At 41.9% G+C, this 12,907-nt stretch overlaps 1 protein-coding gene across 4 annotated transcripts in view; it reads left to right on the top strand.

Annotated features, from left to right (window-relative positions):
• Nucleotides 1-7,181, top strand: part of LOC126479405 (calpain-A) — a 611,071-nt gene extending 603,890 nt beyond the window's left edge. For all 4 annotated transcript variants that reach the window (XM_050103784.1, XM_050103782.1, XM_050103785.1 and 1 more), the window contains one exon: nucleotides 6,823-7,181. In XM_050103784.1, coding sequence (XP_049959741.1) covers nucleotides 6,823-6,908 — 86 coding nt within the window. In that variant the 3' untranslated portion in view covers nucleotides 6,909-7,181. The remainder of the gene's footprint in view (nucleotides 1-6,822) is intronic.
• The last annotated feature ends 5,726 nt before the right edge of the window (nucleotides 7,182-12,907 follow it).

Below are 12,907 nucleotides of genomic sequence, written 5' to 3'. Positions count from 1 at the left end.
TAATTTCTAATTTCAATTTGCCGCCGCTCATACCTCACCTGTCTTCCAACAACATCTTTGCCTCTGTACTTCTGCCTCGACTGACATCTCTGCCCAAACTCTTTGCCTTTACAAATGTCTGCTTGTGTCTGTGTATGTGCGGATGGATATGTGTGTGTGTGTGTGTGTGTGTGTGTGTGTGTGTCTGTGTGTGTGTGTGTGTGTGTGTGTGTGTGTGTGTGTGTGTGTGAAAAATGTATCTAAAAACAAAGATGACGTGACTTACCGAACGAAAGCGCTGGCAGGTCGATAGACACACAAACACACACACAAAATTCAAGCTTTCGCAACAAACTGTTGCCTCATCAGGAAAGAGGGAAGGAGAGGGAAAGACGAAAGGATATGAGTTTTAAGGGAGAGGGTAAGGAGTCATTCCAAACCCGGGAGCGGAACGACTTACCTTAGGCGGGAAAAAAAGGAAAAAAGGACGGATATACACTCGCGCACGCACACACACACACACACACACACACACACACACACACACACACACATATCCATCCACACATATACAAACAGAAGCAGACTATTTAAAGCTATTTATTTGGTCTTTAAATAGTCTGCTTGTGTCTCTATATGTGTGGATGGATATGTGTGTGTGTGCGAGTGTATACCCGTCCTTTTTTCCTTTTTTCCCCCCTAAGGTAAGTCTTTCCGCTCCCGGGATTGGAATGACTCCTTACCCTCTCCCTTAAAACCCACATCCTTTCGTCTTTCTCTCTCCTTCCCTCTTTCCTGACGAGGCAACAGTTTGTTGCGAAAGCTTGAATTTTGTGGGTATGTTTGCGTTTGTTTGTGTGTCTGTCGACCTGCCAGCACTTTCATTTGGTAAGTCACATCATCTTTGTTTTTAGATATATTTTTCCTACGTGGAATGTTTCCCTTTATTTATATATATATATATATACACACACACACACACACACACACACACACACACACACACACACACACACACTCTCTCCTGGAAATGGAAAAAAGAACACATTGACACCGGTGTGTCAGACCCACCATACTTGCTCCGGACACTGCGAGAGGGGTGTACAAGCAATGATCACACGCACGGCACAGCGGACACACCAGGAACCGCGGTGTTGGCCGTCGAATGGCGCTAGCTGCGCAGCATTTGTGCACCGCCGCCGTCAGTGTCAGCCAGTTTGCCGTGGCATACGGAGCCCCATCGCAGTCTTTAACACTGGTAGCATGCCGCGACAGCGTGGACGTGAACCGTATGTGCAGTTGACGGACTTTGAGCGAGGGCGTATAGTGGGCATGCGGGAGGCTGGGTGGACGTACCGCCGAATTGCTCAACATGTGGGGCGTGAGGTCTCCACAGTACATCGATGTTGTCGCCAGTGGTCGGCGGAAGGTGCACGTGCCCGTCGACCTGGGACCGGACCGCAGCGACACACGGGTGCACGCCAAGACCGTAGGATCCTACGCAGTGCCGTAGGGGACTGCACCGCCACTTCCCAGCAAATTAGGGACACTGTTGCTCCTGGGGTATCGGCGAGGACCATTCGCAACCGTCTCCATGAAGCTGGGCTACGGTCCCGCACACCATTAGGCCGTCTTCCGCTCACGCCCCAACATCGTGCAGCCCGCCTCCAGTGGTGTCGCGACAGGCATGAATGGAGGGACGAATGGAGACGTGTCGTCTTCAGCGATGAGTCGCTTCTGCCTTGGTGCCAATGATGGTCGTATGCGTGTTTGGCGCCATGCAGGTGAGCGCCACAATCAGGACTGCATACGACCGAGGCACACAGGGCCAACACCCGGCATCATGGTGTGGGGAGCGATCTCCTACACTGGCCGTACACCACTGGTGATCATCGAGGGGACACTGAATAGTGCACGGTACATCCAAACCGTCATCGAACCCATCGTTCTACCATTCCTAGACCGGCAAGGAAACTTGCTGTTCCAACAGGACAATGCACGTCCGCATGTATCCCGTGCCACCCAACGTGCTCTAGAAGGTGTAAGTCAACTACCCTGGCCAGCAAGATCTCCGGATCTGTCCCCCATTGAGCATGTTTGGGACTGGATGAAGCGTCGTCTCACGGGGTCTGCACGTCCAGCACGAACGCTGGTCCAACTGAGGCGCCAGGTGGAAGTGGCATGGCAAGCCATTCCACAGGACTACATCCAGCATCTCTACGATCGTCTCCATGGGAGAATAGCAGCCTGCATTGCTGCGAAAGGTGGATATACACTGTACTAGTGCCGACATTGTGCATGCTCTGTTGCCTGTGTCTATGTGCCTGTGGTTCTGTCAGTGTGATCATGTGATGTATCTGACCCCAGGAATGTGTCAATAAAGTTTCCCCTTCCCGGGACAATGAATTCACGGTGTTCTTATTTCAATTTCCAGGAGTGTGTGTGTCTCTCTCTCTCTCTCTCTCTCTCTCTCTCTCTCTCTCTCTCTCTCTCTCTCTCTCTATATATATATATATATATATATAATATCCATCGACCATCTGGCACCCACCTTCAGATGCGATTGCCTGTGGAATGTGCCTCAAAGCCCTCTGACAGGACATCTACCTAACCTCCTTGGTATTTGCTTCCTGTGTCCATCCATTCCCCCCATCAACACTTCTCTTCCCCCGTTGACACTCCACCCCCCCCCCCCCCCCCCCCACCTGCCAACACTCCACCCGCAATCCCCTTGGTCAGCACCCAGACCTCGAACTAGGACTGATCTATTTCAAGGAACTAAAGTTTGTTGCGCCCATGACCTTACGTCATTCAGGAGTATCAAGGTGTTGACAGCTCTAAAACCATGGATATTACAGAATTTAATTTTTCATCTCCAACTGATCAGAAACATCAAATATGTATAGTGTTTTTATAGTGGAGCTCATGATCACTAACAGAGCTCTACATTTTATTAAACATGCATTCCTTGACTGTGTTTTCAATTGGATAACTGTCATGAGCAGTTGATAGATATTACTCTTGTCTCACTGTGGTACAAGCTATTCTTGACTGATCTGCCCTTAATTATTGTATGCCCATTTGGCTTTTTGTGGGTCCAAAGCCATGAGTATCCCTGGGAACGAACAGTCGGTTAGAGAATTGCTTACTCGTCCAACTTTCATTTCAAAGATCCCAGCTGCTGATTCAGAGATGCAAATAAGACATGTTCTCAGTCAGAAATAGAACAATATCTGGTAGGCTATTGTCTTTGTTAATGAACTCCACACTGTTGAGCAGACTATTCCTGTATGTCACTACAATGAAACCCCTATTTTGTGTTTCCATGCGGTCCAGACTTAAAAAATGCAAAATTGAGGAAAATGTAGAAGCAAGCAAAATGTTAAGACCCCCAAAAGACAAGCAAAATCACATGTAATTAGTATACATGATTAAAAATCGCAATCCTCTCTAATACTTTGTATAAAATCTGCCTAAGCGTAGGAAATTAAATGTACAATGTTTATACATTAATTTGTGGTAATGAATTTCAACAGTTCTTAAATAACCACAGATGTTTAATAGCAAGTAAAAACTCATCAAAAAATTGAAATTGGTATTGGGTGCAAGGTAATCAGGCTATTTTCTGACATGCTACAACCACAAATTATATGCTAAAAACACACATTTTTGAGAGATCATCCTTTGTGCTCACCCAGAGAAAAGTAAAAATTGGTGAACATAGTGAATTAAACGAAAAACATCACTGCAGCTGAGTGGTTAAACCATAAGCATAAATGCAGACATCTTCTTAATGACAAATTTTTCACCATTGCAGTTACTGTTTAATGCTTTTTTTTACAAGCTGCAATTCATATGCTCACCTGCATTAACTTATTATTTTAGGCTTGATGAGAGAAACATAGAAGAGAAAAAATGAGTTTTTCCCCAACTGTTATTACAAGCCTATTAGAAATCAGCTTAGTGGATTTATGTATACTGTTTAAAATGTAAATTTGAAAGAAAGCTAAAGTACTACAGTTTTACTTCATGCCCTCTATTACTGTTCCAGTCTTTACAATCTACAGTGTGTAGTGTTTGTGGAACAAAGTATATACATGATTGGTTTATGTAGTTGTTGTGATTACATCGTGTCAGATTTGAACAGGAAACACTTTAAAATGTGCTATTCGCAAAACCCTTTCTTTTTCTGTGTGACATCTGTCATAGCACATCATCTGCACTGAAAGTATATTTTCAGCACTTCACAGAATGCTTTCACTCCTACCTCCATTCACGTCATTGAAGGGCCATTCTCCCACTCCAAACATCCAGTAGGCGAGCTCATTTTACAGTGTTATTGTGGTGTGATGGCTGTGCTGGCTGCTGAGTAACTTAACAAGTCACCAGCCAATAAGAGCTCACTTGCTGGAAATGGATGACATTTCCTCAGTTACGGCCAAGCATAATATTAAAGGCTCATGTTTGAATTTAAAAGGTTGATAATTGACATTATTGCTGGATACAGTATATTGGAAAATAAGTGGCACAAGAAAAGGTGGTGGCTGTGCTCCTTCATTATGTATTGGCTTGGTCTGAAACACTTCATGTCAAATGCCTTGTTTTCCCATCATCACTGCAACCAAGCAGTAGGTGTATCATAATTGTGTGGTGAAGCAAAATGTTGCAAATTGTGTTGGCAACACCAGTCGTGGATTACGCCAACATTTCCTCTCGCACATCTCCCCTCTCCATTCTCCTCAATTGCGTAAAATATTCCCTTAACTCTGCAACCACCTGTGCTATGAACCTTCTGTCCTTTGTGTCACTTGAACTCATTCAGTCACGTCGAATGTCAATAGGGAGAAAACAGGACGAAGTCAAGCGAGACATCGAGTAAGAACTTAGAATCGAGGTAAACTTTACCATGAAGAAATGTAAAATCTGGGAGTTTTTACCATTGATCTTCAGGGTTTTTTTACTGGTGCTGTGAGCTTATGGTGGAGAATTGTGAAAAATGTAAAATCAGAGCACGTATAATTGAAGTTCCACTGTATTCCATCCATTTCTCCTGGAATGTATCCATCATTGTGTGTTCCCTGCATATTGGTCATACCAAATTAATCCGTAGTTCTGTTATATAATGAGTTGCTGGCCCCCTCCTCCCTCCTCCTGGCTCTCTATGCTAAGCATGATCTTCCAGATTAATTATCTCCAGTTTTGGTGTATGACATATGGATGGTTGAACTGATTCTCAGCTTTCTCTGAGTGGTTTTTACTCTTGGATGTAAAGTTTTGAGCTACTTTTGGGGCGGGGCAGGGTGGTTGGAATTGGAGCATCTCCTGCCACACGCAGCATATGGATGGACCCTCAGTGTTGGGTATGGTGCCCCCTGGCCTCTACCTCGTCTGCCAGTTGCTTTGAACACTCTTTTAATTGCTTTTGAATGTGGTTTGCAATTTTTTCCTGCCCTACTGTATTTTACATTACACGACCTTGAGAATTCCTTATTCTTGATACTAGCTGCTGATGAAAGAACAGCTGAACAGGTTTTTATGCTTCCTCTGAGATAGTGAGTGCTGTTCCTATCTTCAACAATTAACTATGACAGATCGCAGCTGAGACAGCTGTGGAAAGGATGGCCCTTATCTCGTGCAGAGGAGCCCGGGAGCACTCACTTGGTCCCATATACTTGCTGATATTACTGTTTCTCTCACCTTATTGTATTATTGTCAGTCCAACTGATATACATAGCATTTTCAGTCTCTTCACATGTATTATCACAAATCTCCCAGTTAGAAGGCATTTTTGGTTCTGTAACTGTCTTTGCACTTAATCATGCTGGCAGGAGTCAGATGTGGTGAGGTTTCTCTTGCCACATGAGTGCTCTGGGAGACCCCTTGTCTGCTCTGACCTGCATATCAGCCCAATGTATATACTTTTACTTTTCTTTGAATTATTTTCAACTTTGGCCTCAACATTACTATCAATGCCACAATTTTACCACTCCTACATACCTTAATAATTCAATCAAATTCTCGCTATCATCATTTTCATGGGCCTTTGTCCCACTTCAACATGGGGTCAGCCTTGTTACTACTGATTTGGTGATGTCAGTGTCGAAGGGTGGCCGGATGCCCTTCCTGTCGCCACACAGTACCCCCCTCCCAGGACAGAAATAGTGCACCCCAGCTGTCTGCACTTAGTATAAGCCATGAAATAGTACGAATGTTTTAAAATGTCTGCCAGCCATGTAACTGAGGCAGGACAGGGGGACCAGCCCAGTATTCACCTAGAGGCCCGCCGACACACTGGCCCTTGTCAATAATCTGCCGGGCGGATCCGATCTGGGGCCGATGTGTGTACCCAAGTCCAGGAAGCAGCACATTAGCACCCTTGGCTAACCTGGTGGGTTACTAATTGTGGCATATCCCATACAGAAATGATTGTGGCACCTCTGATGCCCCTCTCAGCTTGGTTTCCCAAGCAGCAGCTTGTGCCACATGTGCCTTAAACTGGCCCTGCTCCCATCAATGATTTACAGATGAGTAGCTGCCTTTGCTCATTTTTATTTTTCATCCAAAAATTTGTTATTTAATGTTCTTTATGTGTTGGTATTCCTAAGAGAATTATCTTCTTTTGGCATTAGTAACTATTGACAATTTCCGTGAGGTGTGAGAAATCCAGTATTCACCAAAACAGAATCTTGTGTTACGACAGTACTCTTTCACTTTGTTTCCCGTTTGAATACTCCTGATTCTATTTCACTAATTCATTGTTTGTGCACTAATTACTGATTAAGGTTTACTTTGAAATATTTAAATATGTAGGTAAAATGATTTCATATTTCTTTTGTTTTACAGATATGTTCCGAGAAAGAGACCCCAAAGGAACAAACAGTGCAACTTTCTCACTGGAAGAATGGGTTGAGAAGACTATTTATTCCTAAAATGTACTCACTTGAATTTCCTTCTGCTTCTCTAAGAGAACTGTGGAAAAAGTGCAAATGTTTTGTGCTTTGCCACTAAATATTTGCTTTCATTTCATGTCCCACAGGAATGGAGAGAAACAGCCATGTGGGCATGGAATGATGCACTCAGTATTTTTTGTGCAGTTGGCTCACAGACTTGTATATTGGCCATTGAAACACATGTTTATTCCTGCTGCTACAGAAAAATATTTTGTACAGTTTTTTTATTTTATTAAAATATTTTAAATATTACTTCGTCTTTGTATGTGCTGTCATTCAGCAATAGCTGTGTGAAAAGAGCAGATTACTATTATTTTATATACAAAATGTGCTGTGGCAATGAGCATGCAGTATCACAGCGGAACATCCCTCCACACAATGTTCGATAAACCCCATTATGAAGGAGAGCAGACTACTTCTGTAATGTATATTAACAAATGACTTGTCCTGAACTACTCATAACAATAATTACGTTAAATAAAAATGGACATCTTGCACCTGTCTGAGCACCACATAACTGCAAGGTGTTAGACAAGTTACATACAAAATATTACACCCCAGCATTTTACTGATATAGAAGTAATATGGGGAAAGGAGTTTTCATATGTACTACAACAGAACAAAAATTAAAAAATGTTGATGTAGATTTTGTAGTGATCAGCACATGATAGTGTGTGTTCATGAATTACTAATTAAAAAATAGTGCACTTTTAATTGCTACTGTTTATAGCTCCCAATGGGAAATTTTGAACTGTAATGAGGAATTTGGATTCCTTATTATCCTATGCCAGACAGCAACAAGCTGTTAGTAGTCTGTAGTCATTTCAGTGTAGATTTTCTAAAGGGTTGTGATAGGGAAAAATGATTTGGAAACCTTATTTGGGTCCTAAAATTTGATCTCGGTAAGTAACTTTCTCCAAAATGGATGGATAAATGTCTTCTTTGGTGAAATTCAAAGCAAATTCTCTCTCTGATCATGATGCACTGTTAGTTAGGAATATAACATAATGCTTTGCTGTATGGAAATCAGTTTGAGTAAATAATGATTATAGGACAAACATTTTTAAGAATAGTTTACAAGAGATGGATTATAATGAAATTTATAGTGAACCAAAAGCTAATATAAAATTTAATCTATTCCATGACAAATTCATATCATTCTTTGATAAATTCATATCATTCTTTGAAAATATCTTTACATATAAGCTAATCAGAAAGGACATTAAACAGCCATGTAAAAAAAACCTTGGGAGAATAAAGTATCTTCTTGGCAAGAACAAATATAGGTCCATCAGTAGTTGGGCACTGCAAAAACTATTCAAAATTACTAAGAACAGTTATTTTAAAAAATCAAGGAGCGTGCATATGAGGTCAGAAATCACTAACTCCAACAACAGACTTAAGGCTGTAATGAATGTTGTGAAATGAGGGGCAGGACAGCTGGCCACAAAACAGAATCACATCACTATTTAAATGAAGGAAAAGGCTGTAAATGATTCCTTAAATGTAATAGAAAATATAGGGACAAAAACAGTAAAATCGCAGCAGTAAGTTGAAGAAGTAACTCTTGTAAAATTCATTCATGTAACTGTCACAAACTTTTCTTTCTGAAATGAAGAAAATCACATTCTCTCACAAAGAAAACATCATCTGGACCTGATGATGCTTCTAATAGAGCGCTAAAGTTTTGTTCTCGTGTAATAAGCCCCGTTTTACCTGAAATGTATATTGCATCACTTAGGGCAATTTTCCACAGAGATTGAAATATGCCATTGTTAAATCCAAATGGCTCTGAGCACTATGGGACTTAACTCCTGAGGTCATCAGTCGCCTAGAACTTAGAACTAACTAAACCTAAGGACATCACACACATCCATGCCCAGGCAGGATTCGAACCTGCAACCGTAGCGGTCGCTCGGCTCCAGACTAGCGCCTAGAACCGCACTGCCACTCCGGCCAGCATTGTTAAATCCCTCTAAGAAAGGTGACAGGATAGATGACAACAACTACAAACATGTTTCACTACTGTCATTATTTTTCAACACTTTTGAAAAGGTGATATATTTTAGAATAGTGTCTCAACTGAGCAACAGTAACATTCTCAGTAATTCACAGTTTGGATTTCAGAAGTATTGCTCTATTAAGAATGCCATTCACACAGTCACTAACAAAATTTTATGAGCATTAAATACCACGATAGGGCTGGGGAATGAAAATTGCTGCTTGTGGGAGCATACAGGGACATAGTGGGGAGAGGTTAGGGCAAGGAGCAGAGGAGGAGATAAGTAGAAAGTCTGTGGGTGTTGGTAGGTAGGATTCAGGTGGTGCAGGCTGTGAAGCAGTCATTGAAGTGAAGATAGTTGTGTTGGGAGGCATGCTTAACAGCTGGGTGGTCCAGCTGTTTTGTGGCCAGTTCATCGGTGGCCATTCATGTTGACAGACAGCTTGTTGTTTGTCACGACCATGTAGAAAGCAGCACAGTGATTGCAAGTTACCTTGAAGATCGCATGTTTGTTTCCTTTTAGGGCAAAACAAACATGATCACATGACTGCTTTCACAGGTAGCCCTGCTTCGATGAGATAGGTGATGGTTGTGACCAGACTGGAGTAGATGTAAATGGTGGTGGGAGGATGTATGGGATAGGTCTTGCATCGGCATTTATTACAAGGATATTGACCATGAGGGAAGGGGTTGAGAACAGGGTAAAGTAGGGAGGGTTGAGGATATTTGTGTGTGTGTGTGTGTGTGTGTGTGTGTGTGTGTGTGTGTGTGTGTGTGTGTGTGTGTGTATATATATAAAAGGTATACTGGTATTTAAGTATTGGTGCCATAAGGAGGTCTAAATAATGTGGATTATTTCAAAGTGTGTGACTAGAGGATACTTTCACCAGCAGCAGTTCATGCATCTAAGTTTGCACCTCCACAGTCTCTCGCTACGATTACCACTGTAACAATCTAAATTGATTTTTATATTAACTTTCCTTTGAAGAGTGATACTTGCATCTTATTTCTTGAAGATAAGGTTGAACCATCCAGCTCAATGATTAAGAGTGCAGTATAATACACTCATACATAATGTTGCTGAGTTTTTGAAGCTTGCTATGGTATTTTCAGGTATCATTTTCAGGATGAAGCAATTTAAAAATGAATGTAACTGCCTCTCTTTCCAGATGATACATTGGAAAAACTTTTATACAAATATATAGTGTTGTCACACATACACACGTGCAATAAGTCCACTCAGAATCACAGATAGGAAGAGACAAATAATTGAAGAATGAAAAATTTTATACTGGCTTAAGGAAACATTGTAATACAGGTATATGTTCCTTTCCTTTTGGACATACCTCTTTTAGGATGGGCATGTTTATCTGAAGACAGTGCAGGGCAAAGAAGCAATATACTTACTAAGCGACATATACTTTGACTTAACCAAAATAAGACCTATCACAAAGGATAGTGGGTAGGACAGGACATTCCTTATTTCAAGTCACAATGAGAGGTAGTTGAAGCATTGATGGAGAATGTGATTCAGTTGCCCCTGTTCTGGGTGATACTGAGTCACAAGGGAAATGGCCAGATGGTGGGACTTTAGGAGGTGGTGGGTGACCAGAGAGATAAGACATGGGAGATTTGTTTCTATACAACATTGGGTTGTTAAATTTGATATGGACAGAGTTATTGATGTGGCCATGTTCGAGGTGGAGATCAACATCAAGGAAGATGGCTTTTTGGGTTGAGGGGGGCCAGGTGAAGCAAATGGGGACCAGGTAAAATGAATGGGAGAGAAGGTGTTATGTCCTGGAGGAATGTGGATGGGGTGTCCTTAACTTTAATCCAGATCTCAAAGATATCAATGAACGTGAAGCAGGTGAGGTATTTGGCATTCTGGGTGGTTGGGACGGATTTGTCTAGATGGCCTATGAATAGATTGTGCCTTGCAGGTGCCCATTGCCATACCACAGATATTTTTTGTGAGTGAGTCTTTCAGTGTGTAGTAATTGTGGGTTAGGATGTAGTTGGTCATGGTGACTAGGAAGGAGGTTGTAGGTTTGGAGTCAGTTGGACATACGGAAAGGTAGTGTTCAATAATGGTAAGGCCATGAACATTAGGGATGTTAATGTAAAGAGATGTGGCATCAACAGTGACAAGAAGCTCACCATATAGTAAAGGAACAGGACATGGAGGGTTCATGGAGGAAGCAATTGGTGTCTTTTTATGTTGGTGGGCCCCCCATGAACCATGGACCTTGCCGTTGGTGGGGAGGCTGGCGTGCCTCAGTGATACAGATGACCGTACCGTAGGTGCAACCACAACGGAGGGGTATCTGTTGAGAGGCCAGACAAATGCGTGGTTCCTGAAGAGGGGCAGCAGCCTTTTCAGTAGTTGCAGGGGCAACAGTCTGGACGATTGACTGATCTGGCCTTGTAACACTAACCAAAACGGCCTTGCTGTGCTGGTACTGCTAACGGCTGAAAGCAATTAGAAACTACAGCCGTAATTTTTCCCGAGAGCATGCAGCTTTAATGTATGGTTAAATGATGATGGCATCCTCTTGGGTAAAATATTCCAGAGGTAAAATAGTCCCCCATTTGGATCTCCGGGCGGGGACTACTCAGGAGGACATTGTTATCAGGAGAAAGAAAGCTGGCGTTCTGCGGATTGGAGCGTGGAATGTCAGATCTCTTAATCGGGCAGGTAGGTTAGAAAATTTAAAAAGGGAAATGGATAGGTTAAAGTTAGATATAGTGGGAATTAGTGAAGTTCGGTGGCAGGAGGAACAAGACTTTTGGTCAGGTGAATACAGGGTTATAAATACAAAATCAAATAGGGGTAATGCAGTAGTAGGTTTAATAATGAATAAAAAAAATAGGAGTGCAGGTAAGCTACTAAAAAAGGCATAGTGAATGCATTATTGTGGCCAAGATAGACACAAAGCCCACACCTACTACAGTAGTACAAGTTTATATGCCAACTAGCTCTGCAGATCGTGAAGAAATGCATGAAATGTATGATGAGATAAAAGAAATTATTCAGGTAGTGAAGGGAGACGAAAATTTAATAGTTGTGGGTGACTGGAATTAGAGAGTAGGAAAAGGGAGAGAAAGAAACATAGTAGGTGAATATGGACTGGGGGAAAGAAATGAAAGAGGAAGCTGTCTGGTAGAATTTTGCACAGAGCATAACTTAATCATAGCTAACACTTGTTTCAAGAATCATAAAAGAAGGTTGTACACATGGAAGAATCCTGGAAATACTAGAAGGTATCAGATAGATTATATAATGGTAAGACAAGAGATTTAGGAACCAGCTATTAAATTGGAAGACATTTCCAGGGGCAGATGTGGACTCTGACCACAATCTATTGGTTATGAACTGTAGATTAAAACTGAAGAAACTGCAGAAAGGTGGGAATTTAAGTAGATGGGACCTGGACAAACTGATTAAACCAGAGGTTGTACAGAGTTTCAGGGAGAGCATAAGGGAACAATTGTCACAAATGGGGGAAAGAAATAAAATAGAAGAAGAATGGGTAGCTCTGAGGGATGAAGTAGTGAAGGCAGCAGAGGATCAAGTAGGTAAAAAGACGAGGGCTAGTAGAAATCCTTGGGTAACAGAAGAAATATTGAATTTGATTAGAACTACTGACTGCCTTTGGAGAGACAGTCCTGACAAAACTCTACCATCTGGTGAGCAAGATGTATGACTTCAAGAAGAATATAATAATTCCAATCCCAAAGAAAGCAGGTGTTGACAGATGTGAAAATTACCGAACAATCAGTTTAATAAGCCACAGCTGCAAAATACTAATGCGAATTCTTTACAGACGAATGGAAAAACTAGTAGAAGCTGACCTTGGGGAAGATCAGTTTGGATTCCGTAGAAATATTGGAACATGTGAGGCAATACTGACCTTACGACTTATCTTAGAAGAAAGATTAAGGAAAGGCACCCCTATGTTTCTAGCATTTGCAG

The sequence above is a fragment of the Schistocerca serialis genome, chromosome 1 (genome assembly GCF_023864345.2).
Source record: "Schistocerca serialis cubense isolate TAMUIC-IGC-003099 chromosome 1, iqSchSeri2.2, whole genome shotgun sequence".
Classification (NCBI taxonomy): domain Eukaryota; kingdom Metazoa; phylum Arthropoda; class Insecta; order Orthoptera; family Acrididae; genus Schistocerca; species Schistocerca serialis.
Note: the sequence above shows the minus strand (reverse complement) of the source record. Positions and strands in the feature narration are given on the sequence as shown.